Raw genomic sequence first — 17,683 nt, forward strand, 5'->3', positions numbered from 1 at the left:
GTCTAACATCAACTAGCAACGCGTCATCAATATTTAGTAAAGTCCACAATTCCTGATGCAAAAACTGTCAACTTTAATCACAGTCAAGTTAGCACCTTTAACCAAACATGCATACAAAATCGTGTACGAACTCGCACTGCCAAGTTTGTACTGGTCGCATATATACAATCTGCTCAATGACGGCTGCCTGTGCCCTCGCTTTCCATGTATACATACCCATAATAAACATGCATCAATATACAATGCACATTTTAGTCCCGCTACCAGCGGATACAAAAAACTAACTTTTCTTCATACTAGTATACAATATATGGCCCAACCATGCTGACCACTGAAACTAACAAAAAGCCCCTACGAGCGCAACTGATTACTCAAGTGCCAGTCTTTACAAGCGCTGAGGCGCCAACAATGACATCCAGAAACGTGACAATCGTGGTGGCATTTTTTTTTTATTTTGCCATGCGAACGTCTATTACATGTAAAAGTATATGACTCCAACGTGCGCCCTCAACTAAAGTAACTAGGCGTGTAATTGTCGATCCCGAACAGTGATACATGCTAGAGCCGTTGCGTCTACTATAGTGCGGATTCACCTCATTTCACGGCGTGCAACTTTTGCGTTCTCAGCCTAACCGGAGCAGATTGACTTCGCCACTTATCGGGTATATTCTATTAAGAATTGATACTCAGATCAGAAAACATAAAATCAAAACGAACCCCCCCCCCCTCCCCACCATTACTGGCAATTCTAGACGTAATCTTACTGACGTCTTCTGAATGACACAACTGGGAATAATTTGGTGTTATTGAATACATTAGGTGTCACGCCTTATGCCAAGTTTTTTATTGTTTAGATGCTCGTCCAGGAAGCGTCATCCGGGACATGTCTATTTCTTTAGACTATAGACACATCTGATTATCCCGCATACTATACCTAAAGCTAAAATAACCTTGAAACAATCAAGAAAGCGTGTCTTCTGAGTCATCACAAAAACAAATCAAGGCATCTATATTCAGCGAACAGTTTGTTCCTCTTGCCAATGAATCAAAGAGTCGACATGCACGCGTGAGTACAACTACGTGACTGACGTTTTACCTGACTTCAGTGAGAGTCTATTGTTAATTAAAGTGGAAAAGCTGAGGGGCGCTATTTTACTTTGTAATTTCCCATGCGTTCATTCCATTCAGGTATCGATCTTGATGACTTTTCTATTTACACTTCATGTCCCCTCTGATATGAAATCGAACAGAATCTCGCCGTTAATACGCTGACAACGTGAGCGCATCCACTCAAGGAGAAGGGTGGTGTACATAGACTTCTTAAAACTGATTTAGAAAAAAATCAGTAACCCGATCGCTGGCTGGATTTTTTTTTTTTTTTTCGTTTCGGAGTTTTGTAACTTACATTTCAGTTTTAGATCAATATTTACAAAAGAATCAACCAGGCTTGTCGAAGCGTCTGGTAAACAAATTGATATACAATGAAAGTTTGCTTTCGCGGTTAACTTTGCCGTTCAACAATCGCCTGGTCAGTTAATGCGCGTGATATACGAGAGGAAATCTTAAATTAATTTTGGAATGTTTGTCGCTCTTTTTGAATTTAGAGTATTGATGGCACGGCATAGGGTATTGTGTGCGATTGTTGCAAGTACTCACGACTTGCGATCAACCTTTATTGTCGCGCCGCGGGCTGCATAATTCACGTCGTCGTGTCACGTCCGTTCGGTAATTTCACACAGTACTGAGCAATAGTGTCATAGCTAGGCACGGATAAATCCACACGGATCTGAGCGTTATCGCGTCTAATCTGAAGTCACTCGAGTTTTCAAATTGTTTACGACAATCATTAGGTCATCGATCGATATCACCTGAGTCGCGAATACCACGTTTCCCCCGGGGCGGTTCGATACAGAATCATGGCGGCTGACTGCATTGCGTTGACAGAAGAGGACATTCTGCATACCAGCCGGCGAACATCAGCCGGGAAGACCTACAAGAAGAAGAAAGTTGGCAATTATATCTTAGGGGAGACGATAGGTTCGGGCTCATTCGCCAAAGTCCGGCTCGGCACTCACATTCTCACAGATGAAAAGGTGCGTAAAACACTTATTTGGGTAATATTATATTTTTAGTGTTCGCTAACTCAGTGATTGATATAGGCTGTTACGGGTCGCGCGCCACTGTATCAATCGCAACAAGCAGAGCGGATTTAGAACAAGGAATCAGACGGAGAGTGGGTTTTTACCGTAAAGGTGGTGATTTGGTCTCGTTTGTAGCTGATTTGAGGGAAGTACCGTGACGTACTATACCTTGAATATAACATTTCCGTAATCCAGTTTTATCGCTAAATTTTAGCTGCTTTTGTCAAGTACAAAACGCAAATCACAAAACCGTTTTCTTGTTTGAACTAAACGATCGGTTACATATGAATAATCTTATCAATTTTGATAAATGTGATCAATATTTCCCCAGTTCGCTAACAAGTAAAATAAAAACAGTCATGAAATCAACCAATATGGGGGGGGGGCGTAGACTGCCATTGCCTCGAGTCGGGTTATCCATTTTGACAATAGTTGCGTCATGCACTGTTCCTTAGCACAGCCTCGGGTCAAAAACGTTAGCTCGTGCTAAGAAAACATGAGCACACGCTTACCACGGGCTAAGAAATGTAAGTACGGGCTAAATCTGACTTGTTTTAGCTGAACACGACTACCTTAAAATTCAGTGTTTTGCAGTTGTTTCGGGAAACAGACCGTATGATCGTCAGATGGTTAACTTGGTTTCGCGTTAACACCACGACGAACAAAATAACCGACAGCGAAACCAAGCGAGCTACAGAACTGCAGCTAACGCGAAACCACTGATCTCGAATGGAACAAGTTAGTATATAGCGGTTCTTATCGCCAATCACGAGCAGTGTTGTCAGACAAAACGACGGTACACGGTCGTTTCCGTTATGTGGCAATAAAAAGCTCAACGTTTAACCATGACCTCAACGTTATCCGGTACAAGGTCAACAAACCGTCACAGTTTAGGATTTATTGAGTTTCAACCCTCCCCAAATTTATCCACAACAAGAGACCGGATCTAAGCTGTCGCCGTGACTATATCCCAGACGGTTATTTCGACTCTTAAATCACCGATCACCGCACGCCGTTAATAAACTCATTCGGGTGTGGTCTTCATGTGAAAAAGCTACCGATTTTCAGTTCGGTCTGGTGTCGATATAAATATTTTTTTTTTATCGAACTCCACTGGTTATAGCTGTAAGTGGTCTTCTCATGAAGTCCTCAGTCCTGCTACTTCGTAGCCCGGGAAAAGTCCGTTATATTTGTCAATCTCACAAAATGGCCAACAATTTTTAAAAAAGACACACAAAGATTTTATTATATCAACCATCTAGTAATAGATTATATTTTATTTTTGATTTTTCCACTAAGTATAAATGCAGCTGCCACTGTTATAAGTTTCTTTAAACACACTGAATTATTTATTAGTGAAATGTTGAGTGCGACGGATAATTTCAGCAGTCATGCCAAACAGCAAACACTGTTACACAGGTAACCACAATAAAATAACGTACCCTTCGCCTTTGATGAACTGTGCCCAGACTACACCTTCCTAACAACATCAATATTTGTCACTGTGGGGTTAAAATGTAAAACCTCAGCAAATTTAATTCTGTCTTCTAATAGATTTGACAGGTCGCCGCCTCCATATTGGGGTTACGACTCTCCGCCGTGTGCAATGGACAACACTATCCAGGTTGCCATGGCGTCGCCGATTAAACAAACCAATCATACCGATGCACTGCAACCCTGAAATGTATCAAACCCTTCAGATTTGACAACCCCTATTGACTGTTTAATGAACTAGAAGTCAATCGGGGTTTTGGTAAGTTGTTTTTCATCTCGAGTCGAGCCTTTGTGGTGAATAAAATTCTTTCTGCGATAATTTGTAGTGTCCTGGTTTCAACTTGTTATGTACACGGGGATAATGCTGGCCCCGACGTTTCGGATTAAATAGTTTGTTTCTAACAAAGGCTAAACTTCATTTCAGTGAACGGTTTTGACATCTATTAGTGAATGGATTAGTGGTGAATTTGGTGGCGATGATAACAATCACAGGTTTAATTTAAACCCCCCCCCCAAATTTTAATATTCCTATATCCCCAAACACGGGGGCCTGACGATCTATTCGTCTCAATGCGTGGACGTCTATGGGGCCGAGCGACTATGTCCCAGTACAGGACCTTGCCCTTGCTCAAAATAATAGAAATTATAGAATTAAAACAGTTTGGTGATGTAAAGCAAGCATATGTTATTAAATTTAATCATCACGCTCCGAAACCACGAAAATCACTAATACTTGTTTTCGGCTGATCAGCTTGTCCTGTACAGGGACATAGTCGCTCCACCCCATAGATGTCCATGCATTGAGACGAATAAATCGTCAGGCCCCTGTGACCCCAAACAAAAAAAAAATACTGGTAATGTAAAATACAAAAGCCTAATTAAAGTATCATATATGTTCACTGTTAGTTAATATTTAGTAGATAGTTAGTTATCACTATTAATGATACTTCGTTGATACTGTTACAACTATATATAAACACGTAGTTGACAAGCACTTACTGTTAGATAATACGGTTAGTTAACACAGTAACTCTATAAATAAACACTTAGTTGATACTGTTAGTTAATTCAGTTAATTAACAACGTTAATTAAACGTTTAGTTGTATTAAAAAACGGTTCTCTCGATCTTCAAATTTAAAAGCATGTTAGTCCAGGTACTAATGCTTTTTACAATGTAACCATGAGTTACAACTACTGTTAGATCATAACCAGTCATTCTATTAGTAAAGTTGTTAGTTAACAATGCTATCTACCATTAACTAATATTATTAGTCGTACTGTTGGATATTACAGATAAACATTAGTATCATTATTAATATCATTATTATTATTAATATCATTATTATTATATTTATTCATTTTTTTCAATTGGTGTGTTCTAAGTAGACGTGTAGAAGTTTTCAGAGAGAACGCGCACACGTACTGAAACTGACGTAATTTTTACCCCACATCCTTAATTTATAAAAATGTAATTCCATCACATTGTTTCATTATTTCGAGTTTTAAAAAAATCAAAGAGATAACTTGTACGGACCATGCTTTCCTTATCCCGTAACCCACATACAGTATTATCATGTTTATTTCACGTATTGTATAGCAATGAGTTATTCACAAAATATAATTATTGATTTTAGTTAAAGGGTGGCAGTGGTCGTGCCAGGTCCTGTTAGATATGAGACTCATAGCGACGTATACAACGCGTGTAAAATACATTGTATATTCACATGAAATTCGAACACGCGCTGCGCGACGACCATCGCTTGGGACTGAATTTCCGCGCGTGCGCAGGTGACGACCCTCTCGCTTTAACGCTGTTACTTTAACGTCTACCCTAATAGTGACTTCGTTAGTTAACACTATTGGTATTATCTCTGTTAATTAACAGTGTTAGTAATGAAACCCTGTAGTCAAGCATGTGCATCAAGCATCTCTATGAGTTAAAGCGGGAGGGTCGTCACCTGCGCACGCGCGGGAAATGAGTCCCAAGCGACAATAACAACACACACTAAAAACGCATGCGTAGGTGACGACACCCCCCGCTTTAAGAAACCAGGCGCCCAGTGCCAAAATACGCGTTATGCACAGACTTCCTGTTTAGTGAGTACAATTAATAGTGACGTCATCAGTTCTACGCGGTTGGCTCTTCTCTCCGTGCGAATCATGATAGGCAAGTACATTACGCGGACTAGTAAGAAGTTGAAGTGGGTCACGTGACGGGGAATATTGCCCACTATATTAAATCATCACAGTGTGTTGAAATAGACATAAACAGACATTACTTGCCCGATGAATGCTTAAACTTTAGGGCCATTGTCAATGTCATATTGATTCAACCTAAGGTTTCACCTTGAAATACTATTACGCAGTGCCAAGTCCATGCGGGGCGTTGATGGAGGGCTTACATACGCTTTAATTATTCAATGATTTTTTTTTAAATTCGCCAAATTAAATCTTTGTGAACATTTAAAATGACAACAGCAATTATTATTTCCCTACTAATCTTAATTAAAATCCAATGAAAATGTTCAAAACATCAAAATAGTGAAAACAAGTCATTGAAAATGACACAGTCCCCGTTAAGTTCTCTTTGTTTTTGTCATATTAAAGCGGAGGGGTTGTCGCAAGCGTGTCCTTGAAACTTGAGTTCCAAGTGGCGTATACAACAGATTGTTTATTTACATGAAAACACGTGTTTCGTGTCATAGTAATATGGCCAAAATAAAAACAGCCGTTATTCAGCCATCTTTGATCTGATTATGAAACACAGAGATATGTATGATGTATGTGCCAAATACGAATGAAAATGGTACATAAATTGTGGAAATATAGTAGTAAGGCCAAAAAGTCAGATGGCTGTCAAACGGCCATCCTTGACCAGATTTTGAAACAAATTGTCATGGACATGCATCCTAACATGTATAAAGTACATGTATGTGCCAAATTTGAATGAAAATTGACAGAGCACATCCAAGATATTACCGCATAAAAAAACAAAAACAAGATGCCTGCAAGTCGACCATCTTTGATCCAATTGTGAAATATATCGTCATGGACATGTATCCTAACATGTATAATCTATGTACCAAGTTTGAATGACAACTGACAAAGCATGTCCAAAATACAACATTTTCAAAAAACAAGATTGCTGCCAGTCGGCCATTTTGAATCCAATCGCTAAATCACTGCATGTGCATATGTCCCACATAAGATACTGGGCACATGCAAAGAATGAACGGAATCGGTCCACAGGATTCTGAAATATAACGTTGGATAGACTGACGCACGGACAGACGGACACACGGACGGTCTTCCTCAGGAACTCACGGACGGTCGGGGACTGTATCCTAACATGTATGATCTATGTACTAAATTTGAATGAAAACTGACAAAGCATGTCCAAAATACGACATTTTCAAAAAACAAGATGGCTGCCAGTCGGCCATCTTTGATCCAATTGTGAAATAAATCATCATGGACATGTATCCTAACATGTATAATCTATGTACCAAGTTTGAATGAAAACTGACAAAGCATGTCCAAAATACAACATTTTCAAAAAACAAGATGGCTGCCAGTCGGCCATTTTGAATCGAATCGCTAAACCACTGCATGTGCATATGTCCCACATAAAGTACTAGGCACATGCAAAGAATGAACGGAATCGGTCCAAGGGATTCTGAGATATGACTCCGGACGGACGCACGGACGCACGGACGCACAGACGCACAGACGCACGGACGCACGGACACACGGACGGACGGAGACCGAATTATAAGTCCCCGTTTTCGGACTTCGTCCGAACGGGGACTAATAAAAGCCAGTGCAAATAAATGGTTTTATAGTATGTGATGTGATACGTGTTATGTCCATATTGTGTTTGTTTACCAACTTCTACTCTAGAAATTACGGAAACAATGACTTTTTTAATACATGCAACGTCCGTACTTGTTCTTTCGTCACCGCCATCTAAATTGACGTTCATTTCACGGGTCAGCTGAGCTATTGAAATCCGTCTCGTTCTGAGACGTTTCAAAAGTGCCTCTCGGACGTGACGGTTATTCAGCTATTACACGGCTGTAAACTTCAATGACTGTGTTAACAGTCTTTTCTAAACATCTAATAAATAAAAAAAACACGCCGTACAATGGATGCATTCAGGCGAGTTTATTTGGAATGGTTTATTCGGCAATGAAAAGACCAAGTAGTTTTGAAAAGAAACATTTGTGTCGATTTTACGTACTTGACTGAACTCTGATGGCTGTCGAAACATGCTTTCCGTGACTTCATTGGAGTTTCTATTACCACTGGCGGCGCTGTCCAAATGACGTGAGACACTTATATTCGAAGAGACGTGTTGCCAAGTTATCCATCATAGCCAATATTTGGAATGCACATTGGTTTGAAATAATGACATGTAGTCCATAGAGGGAAAGGGGGTCAAAATAACACTTCCACGTACTGTGTTGAAAATTTTGAGTCGTATCATTTATTTTAGTTATTAGTTAGTTATTCTTGAATCGCACTATGACTTTCTCCGTGCTTTCATTTGGACCAGCGGTCTCGAAACGGAACAAATATACCGATCCTCCGGTTAATTTTTAAACACTTTTCCGGTTATCGATTGGTCAGGGAGGAAAAAACTGTAACGGTTTTTACCTAGATGATCGGGAAGCGATGCTATTATATTAAAAACAGGTGACATCGTAATAAAAACAATAACATCATTGTATAAAATGTGATCAATTATACATTATACTACATTATAATACATTATACTAGAAGTACGGAAACATTGTAAATATATATATATATATATATACCAAATATACCGCCATCTAGCGGCCGCTTGTGCAAATACATTTCCTTTTCTTTTTTTACCAGGTTGCAATTAAAGTAATCGACAAGAAACTAATCGAGAAGCGGGAATACACAAAGCGAAACCTTCACCGGGAAGCAGTCATGCTGCAAAGACTGAAACATCCAAACATCGTGCAGCTTTACGAAGTTCTCGAGACAAGTAATAATTATTATCTGATATTGGAGCTTGCAGACGGTGGAGAACTCATGAAATATCTGTGCGATAAGCAAAGGTTTACAGAGAGGGAGAGCCGGAAGTTTATGCGACAGTTGGTTTCTGCAGTTGATCACATGCACCAAGCTGGCGTTATTCACAGGTAGGCAGTTTTGATTTTGTCGTCTGTCGTAAAATAACCCCACGTAACTTTTTCTGTATTTTTTCTTCGAAAAAAATGACGAAGACCTGTAGCCGGTGAGAAATTATGCTTACATTTCAACTACGTTATGAGCAAATACTTACAAATTTGCAAAATATTACAACACAATTTGGGCGGGAAATAGTATTCCGTTCAGTTGTAAACATTTTGTAAATAAAACAAAAGGAACACATTGGGCGGTAAGCTACTGAGTGGGGGAAGGGAGTCACTCCTATTAGTAAAATCAGTCGTTCGTGTGCCAGTTTACTTCATTTTTTTCACAAGTTGAATGTGCATCACATAATTAGTTTTGTCCTAATTTATTGTGTCTACGTGCGAATAAATATATGTTTGTCATATTTACGAACATTTCGTAAACTTCACAGAAGGAGAGTTACAGTACAAAACATAAACATTTTCTGACACCACTGCGCATGCACCGTGACTGGGTACAATTAAATGATATTATCTAATAATCTCTGGCAAATATAATACCAAATATCAGCTGCCAAATATAAAAAAAAATATTCCTTGTCATTTTGTTTCAGGGATATCAAGGTTGAAAACTTTCTCATGGACAAAGATTTGAATCTTAAAATAATAGGTTAGTTAAAACAATTTAACGCAGTGTGATGGCGTCATCATTATCGTAACAAGACATTCTAACATTCGCTCATTTGCATTAATTATATTTATTCCCAGATTTTGGTTTAAGTAACATGCTTAGTTCTGACGGTGTACTGCGAACACAGTGCGGCTCACCAGCGTACGCGGCACCGGAGATATTCAGCAATGCCACATACGGGCCCGCAGTCGACGTCTGGAGCATGTGAGTATTTTGTATGTTACGTCATATCCGTGAGTTACGTCACATCCGTCCGTATCACGTCATATCCGCGAGTTACATCCGCCTATACAAAACATCACTTTACAACTCAATGTGAAATCTATTTTCAATTGTGAAACTAAAAAACCACGTTAATTAAGATGAAAAATAATGCTTTCATATTCGTTGTTTTATTTCTAGTGGTGTTAATATGTACGCCATGTTGACCGGTGAGCTGCCGTTCAAAGTAGAGCCACCTTCTAGTATATCCAAACTACATAGTTGCATATTACAAGGATGTCGTATACCGCACACATTGACAAAAGGTTTGTAGTTGTTCATCTGAAACTAGAATAGTTTGTCTGTCACAGAACGATGACGATAAAATACTAGAGATCAGAATCAGACTTGTTGCCTGCGCCTCGAATGCTAAAGCGAGGGTGTCGTCGCCTGCGCATGCGTCAGATGGCCAGAGCGTGTCCTTGTTTACAAACAAGCGTCCACCCTTGAGCCTTTGCGTTATTAGCGTGTGTTGATATCGTCGCTTGGGACTCAATTCCCGCGCGTGCGCAGGTGACGACCCTCCCTCTTTAAAATATACTAAAAGTACAATGTATAATTACAATATGGACTAGTACAACCAAGTCGTTTTTAGAATCGCTGAGAGGGGGAATGTAAAACAGGGCAACAACGTTGACCTTTGTGGAATTATGGATATAACAGCGGTGAGGCACTTGGGCTCAGGAAACATGAATGACTCGTTAAATGAAGTAAGATGTCGAATAAATCTAATTGAAGAATGTGTTTGACTTCTACATGGTATGATACATAAAACAGTTTCAGGAGTGAAATTGCTAAAAATCTGTCAGAAGTGGGATTCGAACCCACGCCTACAAGAGTAGACTGCGACCTGAACGCAGCGCCTTAGACCGCTTGGCCATCCTGTCAATACATCAACCTTTGATAGCAATGTCGGTCATCCACTATCATTATCCTCGCTGGTTAAAGAGCGCATTTAAAGTTAATCTCTGCATGAAACTAAATGTTTTTCAGTTCGCTGGTCAAAAAACACATTCATGAATTGAACAACAATTCAACTTTTTCCAAAATATTCCAGAGCCATCAATCTGAAAAATTAGTCTCTTCAAATTCTTTAAAACCTCTGGCCTGATCAATATTGTGCGCATTGTGTGTTAACAAAGGACTCCTGGGGCTGGTCAAACAATTGAGATATCGATGGACTTTGTCATTATATTATCATTGTTCGGTTCGTATATCATGGATTTGTTTGTATAATATTAATACGGTGCCCGGTCCAACTATCAACAAAGCGTAACTATCCACTCTTGGATCACCATCACATGGACACACATCATGCCATAAATTGGTTCTGGTTTAACCTACGCCAAATAAGTAACGGGACTATTTTGGTAGACGTACTTATAGCGGTACTGTCGATATTGATGTCACACAAATATTTTTCGACATAATAATGTTCAGTGCTGACAATAGAATAGACCGCTCGGCCATCCTGCAACGCAATATAACTGGTGCTAACTATAACTGGTGCGGTCATAAATACCCAACCTTAAAAACGAATCCAGTTTAATAACAAACACATTCCAAATAAAAACTGCTGTGGATGACAAGTTCGTTCATAAACATGCGGTGTAAAACCAACATCAATATTAAAAACATGCGTTTATTTCACAATATGAATTTTGATATTAATTAAACGCAAGTTGTACAAGTATGCAAAGTTATTATTTTGTCAGAAGTGGGATTCGAACCCACGCCTACAAGAGTAGACTGCGACCTGAACGCAGCGCCTTAGACGGCTCGGCCATCCTGACAACGGAATATCATTAAAGACAAAGCCAATCAATAATATGGGACCAAAATAGCAAAATAAGGTGGTCAGAGAAAATATTAATTGTGTTTTTTTTCAAGAATTTTTTCAGTTCCCATTGTCTGACACAGATCCTTCCTATAAAAGGGCAACGTTTTACAGTGGCAAGCAGACACATTTTCTTTCTTAGAACTAAGAACACAATGTCACCAACCGTTTCTCGGACATGATTCATTCAAACTCGGCATTTACGTCACACCTGGTGTGTACGTTAATGTGTTTCAGTTATTTAGTTATTTGCGTATACGCGTGTATAGTAATACAGTGTGAAAAAAAGGAATTTTACGAATTCATGTTACCTCAAATTGGAAACAGTATGATTTTAGTATGTATATAGGGTGTCTATTTTATGTTTCTGCACTTGAAAAGGGGTATAATTTCACAAAAATAAGTACGTGTTTAGAGTCTTTTTTGAAAAGCTATGCTTTAGTATGGGTACCAGGTCTGACTTGAAGTAACCCCCCGGGAATAAATTCTGAACTGTATACCTGGTACGAGCTTAACAAAAGTTGACATATTTACAGAGAGTAATTACCTGTTGTTGTTGAATTTCTTTTGCGGGGGGGGGGGGTCTTTTAGATTTTTTCAAAACAAAATGATTCTATAAATGAATGTAGAATTGTTGAAATTGACATTACAAAGATACCGCACATTGACAAAGGTTGTAGTATTTGTAATTGCTCATCTAAAACTAGAATCATTTGTCTCTCACAGAATTATGACGATACTAGAGATCAGAGATATATGATTGTGTGTGTATGCCTCGAATATTAAAGGCGGTGGTCGTCCCGCCACGCATGCGCGAGATATGGGTTGCGTAGATCAACCAGTATTAACTGGGACATTGCCAAGCTTTAATTAGGTACTTTTCAGGTGATTCGATTGAATCGCGTCACCGGCCGTGATTAGTGCGCCCATGTCAAAACTCATACTTGTGATTTCCATTAGAAAAGTGCATTGGATTGTGGGAAAATCAATGTTTATCAACAAAACTGTCGCACATGCGCGGTACAACATCCACCGGGCTTTAAAATATACTAAAGTCATTAAACGTATAATTTTAATATGGACTAGTACAACCGAGTAAGATATCGAATCAATCTACGTAAAAAGTGTGTTTGACTTTCTACATAGTATGATATAAAAACAGTTCCAGGAGTGAAATTGCTAAAAATCTGTCAGAAGTGGGATTCGAACCCACGCCTACAAGAGTAGACTGCGACCTGAACGCAGCGCCTTAGACCGCTCGGCCATCCTGACACACGATTGTGAATTACCACAAAGCCAATCAACTATATGGCGCCTGGCAAAATAATGTGGTCATAGAAAATAATAATTGTTTTTTCTTTCTTAAACAAATGTTTGGTCCCCATTGTCTGAAACAGATCCTTCTAATAGAAGGGAAAAATTGGCAAGCAGACACATTTTCTTTCTTGGAACTAAGAACACCATTTCACTAACAATTCTCGGACATATTCTCGTCATGTCGTATAAATCTAATTGTAGAAGTAAAACAGTTTCAGGAGTGGAATTGCTAAAATCCTGTCAGAAGTGGGATTCGCCTACAAGAGTAGACTGCGACCTGAACGCAGCGCCTTAGACCGCTCGGCCATCCTGACAATACATGTTCTTTTGATAGCAACGTCAGTCATCCACTATCATAATCCTCGCTGGTCAATGACAGCATTTAGATTAATCTTTGCATGAAACTTATTTTTTTTTCAGTTCCACGGTCAAAAAACACATTCATGAATTGAGCAACAATTCAACTTTTTCCAAAATATATCAGAGATATTAATCTAAAAAAAATTCTTCTTTAAAACCCCTGGCCCGATCAACTCAGTATACGTCTTGTAAGTTTAACAAAGGCCTCCTGGGGTCGGTCAAAGTTATCGATGGACTTTGCCATAATTACATTGTCATTGTTCAGTTCGTATATCATGGATTTGTTTGTATAATACTTATATGGTGCCCGTCCAATAACAACAGAGGGGAGGCATTCACAGTAGTCTTCTCAGACGCATATTTATTTATTTATTTATTTATTTATTTATTTATTTATTTATTTATTTATTTATTTATTTATTTATTTATTTATTTATTTATTTATTTATTTATTTATTTATTTATTTATTTGTTTATTTATTTATTTATTTTTGTCCTATCACAGATTGCAAAGATCTTCTTGGTAAAATGCTGACACTGAGCGAAACTTCCAGAATCACTCTCCGAGAGATTATGAAACACCCTTGGATGAACAGAGGCTACTCATCCTTACTGTATCCGACCAAGTACCCCGTCAAATACGATGATATCGACAAATCGGTCGTATCCAAAATGGCGGAACACGGATATGATCCGGAAAATGTTGTTGCCATGGTAACACAAAACAAACCTGTTGCAGCTAGTGCTACCTACTACCTGATGGTGAAGCGGTTATTTCACGGACTGGGCTACCCGGATATTGAAATTGACAACAACTTTTCAGACGATGACCACAGAAGCGTCTTGTCAGCCGAAACAAACTCGTCGACGCTGCGTTCTTGTGTTATCACGGAGAACAGCAAATGGAAATCGGTACGGACGGCGTTATTGAAGGAGCGGCCCACTAGAGGACGTTACTATCGGGAGGAAGTCGACAGAAGCAAGAGGCTCCGCGACGTCGCATTTGCTCGGAATGTGTCGAAACTATCAAATGATCCGATGTCCTCGTACAGAAAAACGCCGACTCGAGAAGAAGTAATGGAAGACATGACTAAACACATGAACGTGTTAAGCCAGAAAAACGGCTTGAACAATGTAGAAAACGTTTCACGGTCTAAGGCACCTGTGAGAATGTGTTATATACAGTACGATACTTGGTTGCACCAGCGAAATAGTGAGCCAGAAGCTCGGCGAAAGCACTTACTTTTACAAAAGGCGGGGAAAAAAGGTATATTGGCAAAGACCGACATTGTCGTCGTCGATAACATGTCGAGTGACGCAGAACGTGAAAGCTCGTCACCGCATTTAAAATCAGGCGAAACAGAAGACAGTCTCGCGGGTAAAGAAAATTTAAATGAAACATTTGACGTTAACAATCTTGTTCAAACGGGAAACCCGGAGAGTACAGTTGATAAAATCGCGGTAGATAATAGCAATGATGAAAGCGCTAGTGACGTCACGGTTCCAGAGGAGTCCATCGTGACGTCAGGGAGTGTTCCAGAGATCGAGAAAACGGAACGTGGAAGCGATGTCAGTGCTGATAAACGTTTGGATACAACAGAGGGGGAAAGTGATGACGTGACTACTGCACGTAATGAGAGCGACTTTAACTTGAATTGCCGCCAAGACAGAGGCGGTGGTATTCCAAGAGGGTCGTGGACCCCTATCGAAACTGTAAGCAAATCGAACCAAAACGAATCATATCATTTCAACGCAAAGGAACTTATGAGAACAAGCCGGTGTATTATTATTGTGAATGGCAGAGAGGAAGATTTCAGTTACGATAATTACAAATTCAAGGGAAGACGGCAAAACAACGCAACGGCGGTGACAACACAACATCGTCGACCGAAAACTGAACCTGATGTTGACACAAGCAGAAAAGGTAATTGTTTAATAAAGCGGGAGGGTCGTCACCTGCGCACGCGCCGGAATTGGGTCCCAAGCGACGATAACAACACACACTAAAAACGCAAAGGCTCATGGGTTGACACTTGTTTGTAAACAATGACACGCTATGGCAATCTAACGCATGCGCAGGTGACGAATCCCCCGCTTTAATCATGGTCGCTACAAACTTTAAAAATGCAGTTTTGCCGAAAAAACAATATCTATTTTTTAATATTGCTGTTCGACGATACTTCATACCGTAACGTAAAAATCGGACTACGGTTTTAATTATCATAAACTAAATATGTTGCATTTGCAGGACACACACTGTATTCGTTATATGAAAATTCAAAGCCACTAATACGCATGTGTAGTGATTGTTTTGTGTACGTACCAAGATAACCACCGCACATACGTATTATATTGAATGGCGTTATGACATATCACAGTATTTATCGAACATACAGTATTAAAAAACAATACATGTTTTCGTCCGTATTGCGTCACGGTATTTTGTTTATAAAGCAAAGTAGAGATACGTTTAAGTTGTGTTCATGGTAACACCGATTTTTCTGGCGGTCATTTTGAACACGGGAGAACAAATTAATCTCAAACTGCTACTTAAATTTAAAGGGCGGTAGTCGTCGCGCCACGATATATAGGTCTCATATAAACAGAAAAGGCGACTTTGATCAACGAGTACAAACTGGGACATTACCAAGCTATAATTAGGCATTTTTTGGGTGATTGGGTGTATTGAAGGAGTCACCGGCGGTAATCAGTGAATGTCGCGCCCAGGGAAACATCATACTTGTGATTCCTATTAGAAGAGCGCAATGGGTTGAGGGAAAATCAATGTTTATCAACACAAATGTTGCACATGCGCACCGCGACGACCACCGCCCTTTAATCCTGATCTGTTCTTCTGTAAAATGTCAGACCTATCAGGCCTTGCAATCAAATTCGTGGAATTATAGCCTCCTTAATATTAATAATAATAATTCTTTCTTTTTTCCAGACTATTATAAAGTGCAGCCACTTGGTGTATATTACAATCTTCCGTACAAGAATCAGGCTCGTTCGCAGCCAGCCACACCTAGGACATCACTGAGACAATACCAACCAATTATTAAGCCACAGATACCCATAGTGAAAACATACACCAGAACCACCCTCGTCCCAAACGTACAAATGCTGTCATGGAAAAAGAGTAACAATATTACATTTAATCGCGGATCTGGCAGAAAATATGCATTACCTTCGATAGCAAACTAGAGATTTGTAAGCGACAAGGGTGATCGACAGATACCGCAGTTATTACATCCGTGACCTTTCTTGTAGGCCGCGCCCTCTGGCGACGAAATACCGTGACGGCGTTTCGAAGGCCGTTTTTGGAATGTAAAGTAAACTTGCACGCGTGATATTGTGCTTGGGGGTGTGCCAATCGACGTGATAAAATTAAGATTCTCTTTTTACCGAACTCAATAGACTGACATGTTTGCACCATGAAAAGGGCAGACCTTGTGCTATCAGAGTCCCCCCCAGTCTCACTGTGACTACTTCCGGAAGAGTGGTCTATAGCTTAAAAAGATGGAAAGAAGACCCTTCGTCGCTTATATATTGTGATCTTTGCAGATTACTTATGTTTATGCTGACGCTGGTTTGTTCATGTGTATGTTTGTCCGTGAGCAGGGTATTTCTAACAGTTTAAAGCGCGGTAGTCGTCGCGCTGCGCATGTGCGACATTTGTGTTGATAAACATTGCTTTTCCCACAATCCAATGTGCTCTTCAAATGGAAATCACAAGTATGAGGTTTGACCTGGGCACGACTTGCACTGATTACCGGTGGTGACTCCTTCGATACCTTCCAATCACCTAAAATTACCTAATTAAAGCTTGGAAACGTGTCAGTTTGTACTCGCTGACCATCTCAACAGTCAAAGTCGCCATCTTTGTTTATATGAGACCCATATATCTGGCGCATGCGTGGCGCGACGACTACCGCGCTTTAAGATTGTCCGCCTTTCATACAACGACATACTGTAGCGGACATTGATACAGTATGATGTTAGAAAAGAATAACTATTTTTGACTGTGGTAGAAGTTTTCGCTCTAAGAGAGCCTTCTAGTTTTGTTTTGATGCATACTCGTCCATCAGTAAAACAAAATAAGGACTTTACATAGCACATTTTACGTTGCAAGATCACTCCATCAATAGAGGGCGATAGTAATCATTTGAGTGTATTTGTAATCAAGTATCTATGTACATTCCACTTTTTGGGAAACAATATTTTATACAAGAATTTCAGTTTTAATAATTTTACCTCTGAGTTGACGAAAGTTAAAAAGAAACTGGATCGGTCAATTGTCCTAATTTATATGGTGTTTAGTTAAAGGACGTCATATTCGACATGGGACTCATAGCGATGTGCACAATGCGTGTTTGTTTACATGAAATACGAACACGCGCTGTGACTACCCTTTGACAGCACGTCACTTGTTTT

The 17,683-nt window shown here is 39.6% G+C and overlaps 1 protein-coding gene and 3 non-coding genes across 4 annotated transcripts; 1 reads left to right on the forward strand and 3 right to left on the reverse strand.

The window, feature by feature from the left end:
* Positions 1-1,747: 1,747 nt before the first annotated feature.
* Positions 1,748-16,812, forward strand: LOC100374211 (uncharacterized). The gene is made up of 7 exons (XM_085505476.1): positions 1,748-2,093; positions 8,518-8,810; positions 9,398-9,453; positions 9,552-9,678; positions 9,877-10,001; positions 13,755-15,173; positions 16,197-16,812. Exons 1-7 carry the CDS (start codon positions 1,917-1,919, stop codon positions 16,451-16,453), a joined length of 2,454 nt encoding a protein of 817 aa, XP_085361602.1. The 5' UTR covers positions 1,748-1,916; the 3' UTR covers positions 16,454-16,812.
* TRNAL-CAG (transfer RNA leucine (anticodon CAG)) lies at positions 10,539-10,622 on the reverse strand. Its single transcript has one exon. It is a non-coding gene; the product is annotated as a tRNA-Leu (tRNA).
* Positions 11,445-11,528, reverse strand: TRNAL-CAG (transfer RNA leucine (anticodon CAG)). The gene has a single exon. It is a non-coding gene; the product is annotated as a tRNA-Leu (tRNA).
* TRNAL-CAG (transfer RNA leucine (anticodon CAG)) lies at positions 12,761-12,844 on the reverse strand. The gene has a single exon. It is a non-coding gene; the product is annotated as a tRNA-Leu (tRNA).
* Positions 16,813-17,683: the final 871 nt, after the last annotated feature.

This window comes from Saccoglossus kowalevskii, chromosome 11 (assembly GCF_978046115.1).
Source record: "Saccoglossus kowalevskii chromosome 11, keSacKowa6.1, whole genome shotgun sequence".
NCBI lineage: Eukaryota > Metazoa > Hemichordata > Enteropneusta > Harrimaniidae > Saccoglossus > Saccoglossus kowalevskii.

What these genes read in the sequence shown, in the direction of transcription:
- LOC100374211 (XM_085505476.1), top strand. Translation starts at nt 1,917, where the DNA reads ATGGCGGCTGACTGCATTGCGTTGACAGAAGAGGACATTCTGCATACC. An exon ending in CAAGCTGGCGTTATTCACAG is followed by an intron (nt 8,811 to 9,397) that starts GTAGGCAGTTTT and finishes ATTTTGTTTCAG; the next exon opens with GGATATCAAGGTTGAAAACT. An exon ending in TGTTGACACAAGCAGAAAAG is followed by an intron (nt 15,174 to 16,196) that starts GTAATTGTTTAA and finishes TCTTTTTTCCAG; the next exon opens with ACTATTATAAAGTGCAGCCA.